Here is a 7,181-nt window from a genome sequence, read left to right on the forward strand (position 1 = left end):
TCCTGGGTTGGCTCACTGCTGGCCATCCCTGTTCCAAAGCAGTCCCTCTTCTCATAATTATAATAATGCCCCTGCTCCATGCAAGAAGCACCTACTATGTGCCCAGAAGGAGTACGTTTATATTCTTAATCTTTGCAGTTACCTAGAGGTCAATTTGCCCATTTATCAATTGAGGAAACAGATTTTCAGCAACATTAAGTAACTAGCCCAATATTGCCTAGTTAATAAGTAGCAGAGCTGGCACTTAAACCCAATTTCCTCTAACACCACTAGGTTACAATATGTTCTTTCTGCTATTCCATGTTTTCTTTCTATCTCAAACCCATCTCAAGACAACAAGTAGTTATTGAGGATCTACTGAATACCAGGTGCAGCTAAAAGCTTTCACTTGTCATTCCCTGACCCCAGGACCCTGGCACAGTCCCTTCACCCTGCTTTCCTTTCTCAGATGCTCCCATTTCCAAATCTCTGCCTCCCTTTCCCCTGCCCATTCTGCCTCCGCCAGTGCCCATTCCTGCCGTCCCCCATTCTGGGCCTGTGGTCAGCAGTGCAGCAGTACCCAGGTGGGGCAGCAGGCCTGACTCACTCCTGTGTCAGGGACTGTAAAGGGCGCGGGCCAAGGCTTTGCTGTCGCTGTCGTCACTGCACGATTGTTCCTGATTCAGCGGCAGATCACCTGAGCCACACCTGAGTACCACCAACCTCCTCTTTGAAGAGCAAACATGGGGGCCTCTAAAGGAACATGGTTAGATAAACAGACCTCTCTGGAGATGAGGTTTAGCTCCTCAGAGGAGATAGATTTAAGAATATTTATTAAGCTCCTACTAGGTGACAGCCAAGTACTGGAGACACTACAGAGATCTAATGAGAAAAAGGTCAGATGTGGCACTGTACACTCGTGGAGATTATATTCCAGTAGGTGGGACAAACGACAGCAAAAAGTAAATACATAAAATGATTCCCCAACGTGATATGTGTCACGAAGAAAAACAAGGGGCTGAGAAGGAGGTTAGCAGTGGTGATGGATCAAGGTAAAGGTCAAACGAGGGAAATGAAGGAACATGGTGATCTAGGGGAAGATGGGAAGGAAATGAGGAGGAGAGCTGGAAATGGAAGAGGCTAAGGGCCTGCTTCTCCAGGATCAGGGCAGTGGGAGCCAGTTCAGTTTGCTCGTCTCAGCCCCCGGCACTTTCTGTCCTTAACTCATTCCCCAGCCTGCACTCCCCCACCCCCTTATTGGCTTAATGATTCACCCCCAACCTTTCCCTAGCTTCCTGTGTGGCAGGAAGGGGCAGGAGCAGAGCCCTGGGGCTCTGAGGGTAGCAGGAATGGGAATGGGATTGGTTGGGAATGGTGAGCAGTCCGAGTTCTCAGGTCTTCTCTTTGTCCCGTTCTGGTGTTGCCGCAAAGAAAGGTCTCTCTGTGCCAGGAGGACAGTGAGGATAACTAGACCAACTGCAGGCCCAGATTCCAGATGTGGGAGGTAGTGGCAAAACAAGATCCTGGCATCCCCTTCATTTCCCCTCCTCTGCCTAATGCCCTAGAGAAATTTTCCATCATAAACAAGTAATGCATTCGTAAACTTTGGTGCTGTGTTCTCTCTCCCACCCACTCGTTTTCTTCCATCATCACTAGCTCTCCCTACTCCCAATTTATGTCTGCGTGAGTGTGAGGGTCTGTACACATGTGTAAGTAGTCATGGGTTTATGTTGGTCATTGTGTAGCGTGCGAGTTCCGAGTTGCCTTGGAATAAGGATGTTGGGGGTGGGGGTGGGCTCCCTGTGCTTGGGTGTAAATGTAAGAATGATGGCAGGTGTGAAGGCAGGCATGGGAAAGCAATGCGCCTTTGTTTACAGAGGAGGTGTGTTTTATGCAGGCCAGGAAGAAGTGTGTAATGTGGAAGGGATCTTGTGTATTTAGATAAGAGTAGCGAGTATAAAATAAAGTGACTTGTAGGCCCAGGAATTGTACACACAGCAGTAGTGTATCTATTTCTAGCCGGTTGTGGCCTGTCCTCTTATTTGTGTTCCTACATGTTCTTGATTGAAAAATCCGTGTAAGTGTTTCCTAAATGGGAAAAGTGTTTGCTGTTTGGTGTCTGTGTAAGAATTGTCCCAGCTTTTCTAAAGACGTTGTACATTTGTATGAGTGGTTTGGAGGAGTGTAACCACATCTCAGAAGCTTGGTGTGACCCAGCCAAGGTGGGGATACTATATGCACACCTACAGTTGTACATTTCACCTGGTGTTTAACAAGATTATTGAGCAACTGCTGCCTACAAGATACCATGCTGGGTTCTCTGGAGGACACAAAGACGTGTATGACACAGCCTCCAATGGAAGACATCATATGTGTATTCACTTTGTGCACCAGGCTTAAAATGATGGTGGAAAGATCTGAGCCAGATGTATTTCAAATCTCTGGAGTAATCTCAGATCTTTTCATCCTCTTGCTGTCGGCAACCCTCCCTCCCCCATGCTCCCTTCCCCTAATGATATCCACCTCATTGCCCAATTCTGATTATCTTATGCTAGGAACGTCTCTTAGAGCCACCTTCTCAGGCTCTTGTTACCATCTACCTGAGCCCCTCCGATAGCCTCCTGTCTCCTGCCTTAGTCTCTCCCCATCCAGAGCATCACTCCTCATCCCAATCAGTTACCTGCTTGAATTTTCTTCCCTTTATCTCATCCAGCAACCCACAAGCTCTACAGTCTAGAGTGAAACCCAGGCTCCAGACCTAGCAGCTCTGCTCTCCCCACTCTGCCCAATTCCACTCCTTTCCAGCCATTATTACATCCCACTACTCCCTTACAGGAAACTTACTCTGAGATTGTTTTTCTTGTGATTCCCCAAACACATCCTGTACTTTTCCAGCTCAAAGTCTTTGCTAATTCCATTCTTACAGTCATCCTCCACATCTGAATTTGTCATATCTCACCCACTGTTCAAGATCACCACCAGTGCCACTCTTCCATGAAGCCTTCCCTGATTGATTGGACAGATGTGAACACTAGCTCTTTTGGGTCCCCCTTAACACTTAGTCTTCAGTTTTCTTAGTTTTTGTTTGTTTGTTTGTTTGTTGTTTTTTGAGACAGGGTCTCACCCTGTCATCCAGGCTGGAGTGCAGTGGCATGATCTCAGCTCACTGCATCCTCTGCCTCCTGAGTTCAAGCGATTCTCCTGCCTCAGCCTCCGAGTAGCTGGGATTACATACATGCGCCACCATGCTTGGCTAATTTTTGTATTCTTAGTAGAGACAGGGTTTCACTATGTTGACCGGGCTGGTCTCGAACTCCTGACTTCAAATGATCCACTCGCCTTGGCCTCCCAAAGTGTTGGGATTACAGGTGTGAGCCACCACGCCCGGCCTTTCTTAGGATCTTCAAAAAAGCTTGCCTTTCCTTCAGGCAGAAACTCAATGTAACAAAAAAAAAGAGAGAGAGAGAGAGACCAACAGAGAGACAGAGAGATAGAGAGCTCTCCTGGCCATGTTTCCCTCTTCATGATGGAGGGTAAGGCCCTCACAGCTGGAGTATCAGTTTTATCTGGCTTTCCTCGGGGAGCTGCATGACACAGCACTTATACTGAAACTAGCCTCAGGATTCTCAACAGCAGTACCCTCAACAGAGGGCACCTGAAATAGGTGAATGCTCAAAAGATGTTAAATTCTGCGCGGTGGCTCCCAGCACTTTGGGAGGCCGAGGCAGGCAGATTGGTTGAGCTCAGGAGTTCAAGACCAGCCTGGGCAACATGGCAAAACCCTGGCTCTACAAAAAATTATATATATATATAATCAGGAGGCTGAGGTAGGAGGATAGCTTGAGCCCGAGAGGCAGAGGTTTCAGTCAGCCGAGATCATGCCACTGCACTCTAACCTGGGCAACAAAGCCAAACCCTATCTCAAAAATAAATAAATAAATAAAAAGTTAAATTCTGTGTCCATGAGCAGCTGTCTGTAAGGAAGTTATGGAAATGTGAATCTACTTTAAGTTGAGTAATTACCATTACTGTAACATTTGTATGTCTCACGATTTAGAATGTTCTTCCCATAAATTTGGTTGTTTGACTCACAGCAAGGGGCAAATCTAGATGGCTACTAACCTATTGCCTTTGTATTTGTGGCCCTCTGCACTAGCCTTTATTTGAATATTTCTGCACACTCCTAAGAGAGTAGTTTTGCTGAACTGCCCCTATACAGTCTTTGCACCTTTGCTGTGTACGTGTGTTGGTATGTGCATGTGGTATGTGTTTTCCTTTTTTCCAGGATTTCATTCTTTTTTATGGCTGAATAATATTTAATTGTGTGTTGTTATTATTTTATAGTGACAAGGTCTCACTATGTTGCCGAGGCTCCTGAGCTCAAGTGATCCTCCCACCTCAGCCTCCCCAAATGCTAGGATTACAGGCGAGAGCCACCATGCCCCACCATTGTATATTACTTTTTTAATCTTTCTGTCCTTTTTTCTCCCCCAACTTTTATTTGAGATTTTGGGGTATATGTGCAGGTTTGTTACCTAAGTATACTGCATGATGCTGAGGTTTGGGGTACTGAGCATAGTACCCAGGTACTGAGCATAGTACCCAATAATTTTTCAACTTTTGCCTTGCTCCCTCCGTCCTTCTTCTAGTAGTCTCAAGTTGCTATTGTTGCCATCTTTATGTCCATGAGTTCTCAATGTTTCCCACTTAAAGTGAGAATGTGTGGTATTTGATTTTCTGTTCCTGAGTTAATCCGCTTAGGATAATGGTCTCCAGCTGCATCCATGTTGCTGCAAAGGACATAATTTCATTCTTTTTTATGGGTATGCGGTGTGTGTCTTCATATGTGCTCAGGCAGGCAGGTTTGTGTCTGTGTGTGCTACTGTGTTCATTTCTCTCTTAATCTTGACTATTTCTGTAACGATTTCCTTCTTGGGGAGTGTATTTTCTAAGGATACCTACAAGTACATGAATGTGCACATGTAACTGGGTCAGTGTTGTAGCAGGACGGCCTGATCTCCAATAAAAAGCCCTATTGGCAGGGCGCGGCGGCTCACGACTGTAATCCCAGCACTTTGGGAGGCCAAGGCGGGCAAACCAAATACCACACATCCTCACTTATAAGTGGGAACCAAACATTGGGAACTCATGGACATAAAGATGGCAACAATAGCAACTTGAGACTACTAGAAGAAGGACGGAGGGAGCGAGGCAGATTACGAGGTCAGGAGATCCAGACCATCCGGGCCAACATGGTGAAACCCCGTCTCCACTAAAAATACAAAAATTAGCTGGGCATGGTGGTGCATGCCTGTATTCCCAGCTACTGGGGAGGCTGAGGCAGGAAAATCGCTTGAACCAGGGAGTCAGAGATTGCAGTGAGCCGAGATCGCGCCTCTGCATTCCAGCCTGGCGACAGAACGCGACCCCGTCTCCAAAAAAAAAAAAAAAAAAGCCCTCTTGGGTCCCTAGTGCTGGGGCCTGTGAGGGATCCTGTGGCTAAACCATCTCCTAGGCTGTCGCGAACCCCTCTCCAGATGCCACATGCCCCGACATGTGCCTACAGCCCGGGATCTCACCCACCCCCACTCGCGACTCACACACTCAACGTACAGTTGGGCGCCTAGGATTGCGCACGCCAAGTCTCCACCCACTCCCTTTGTTTAATCGTTGGAATTTCCAGACCGCTGCTGCCAACCGCTCCCCAGCTGCGGGAGGAGGAGTTAGAAGGACCCGCCCAATTTCCAGGAGCCCATAAATTAACTCTGCCTGCAGCCGGCCTGCACTTGGCCTTACACTCCGCTCAGGGCACCATGTGTCACTCTCGCAGCTGCCACCCGACCATGACCATCCTGCAGGCCCCGACCCCGGCCCCCTCCACCAACCCGGGACCCCGGCGGGGCTCCGGTCCTGAGATCTTCACCTTCGACCCTCTCCCGGAGCCCGCATTGGTCCCCGCCGGGCGCCCCAGCACCTCTCGCGGGCACCGAAAGCGCAGCCGCAGGGTTCTCTACCCTCGAGTGGTGAGTATCGCCGAAGTGGGCATTCGCGGGGTGTGCTGCCCTGGAGTCACTGGGGAATGACTCGACTCCAGAGGCCTCGACATGACCTGTCTCCTTTTTTGTCACCCCTTAGGTCCGGCGCCAGCTGCCAGTCGAGGAACCGAACCCAGCCAAAAGGCTTCTCTTTCTGCTGCTCACCATCGTCTTCTGCCAGATCCTGATAGCTGAAGAGGGTGTGCCAGCGCCCCTGCCTCCGGAGGACGCCCCCAGCACCGCATCCCAGGCGCCCACCCCTGTGCCCCCGGTCCTCGAGCCCTTTAATCTGACTTCGGAGCCCTCGGACTACGCTTTGGACCTCAGCACTTTCCTCCAGCAACACCCAGCCGCCTTCTGACTTTGACTCCCCGCACTCCCCAAAAAGAATCCGAAAAACCACAAAGAAACACCAGGCGTACCTGGTGCGCGAGAGCGTATCCCAAACTGGGACTTCCGAGGCAACTTGAACTCAGAACACTACAGCGGAGACGACACCCAGTGCTTGAGGCGGGACTGAGGCGCACATAGACCGAGGCACAGCCAAGCTGGGGCTAAGCCCGGTGGGAATTAGAGCGTCGTTAATTTATTTCTTATTGCTCCTAATTAATATTTATATGTATTTATGTACGTCCTCCTAGGTGATGAAGGGGTGTACGTAATATTTATTTTAACTTATGCAAGGGTGTGAGATGTTCCCCCTGCTGTAAATGCAGGTCTCTTGGTATTTATTGAGCTTTGTGGGACTGGTGGAGGCAGGACACCTGGAACTGCGGCAGAGTAGGAGAAGAAGTGGGGAGGACCCGGGTGGGGGAGGACGTTCCGGCTGGGATGAAGCCTGGTGGTGGGTCGTAAGTTTAGGAGGTGACACTGCATCCTCCAGCATCTCAGCTCCGTCTGTCTACTGTGTGAGACTTCGGCGGACCATTGGGAATGAGATCCGTGAGATCCTTTGATCTTCTTGAAGTCGCCTTTAGGGAGAGGCTGCGGGGTAGAGGGTTGGGGGTTGGTGGGCTGTCACGGGGCGACTGTCGAGATTGCCCAGTATGTTCTGTGAACACAAATAAACTTGATTTACTGTCTGCAGTCTTGAGTGTATCTTTGCAAGCGCCGACTCCCCACTCCTCCCCGCCTTCAGATGGCAAGGAACGGCGGGAGGCGCCGTGG

At 49.4% G+C, this 7,181-nt stretch overlaps 1 protein-coding gene across 1 annotated transcript; it reads left to right on the forward strand.

Moving 5' to 3' along the window:
* Nucleotides 1-5,763: 5,763 nt before the first annotated feature.
* Nucleotides 5,764-7,100, forward strand: IER3 (immediate early response 3). Its single transcript, XM_005553611.4, has 2 exons — nucleotides 5,764-6,002; nucleotides 6,115-7,100. Exons 1-2 carry the CDS (start codon nucleotides 5,793-5,795, stop codon nucleotides 6,373-6,375), a joined length of 471 nt encoding a protein of 156 aa, XP_005553668.2. The 5' UTR covers nucleotides 5,764-5,792; the 3' UTR covers nucleotides 6,376-7,100.
* The last annotated feature ends 81 nt before the right edge of the window (nucleotides 7,101-7,181 follow it).

Source organism: Macaca fascicularis, chromosome 4, assembly GCF_037993035.2.
Source record: "Macaca fascicularis isolate 582-1 chromosome 4, T2T-MFA8v1.1".
Lineage (NCBI taxonomy): Eukaryota > Metazoa > Chordata > Mammalia > Primates > Cercopithecidae > Macaca > Macaca fascicularis.

What these genes read in the sequence shown, in the direction of transcription:
- IER3 (XM_005553611.4), top strand. Translation starts at nt 5,793, where the DNA reads ATGTGTCACTCTCGCAGCTGCCACCCGACCATGACCATCCTGCAGGCC. An exon ending in GGGTTCTCTACCCTCGAGTG is followed by an intron (nt 6,003 to 6,114) that starts GTGAGTATCGCC and finishes GTCACCCCTTAG; the next exon opens with GTCCGGCGCCAGCTGCCAGT.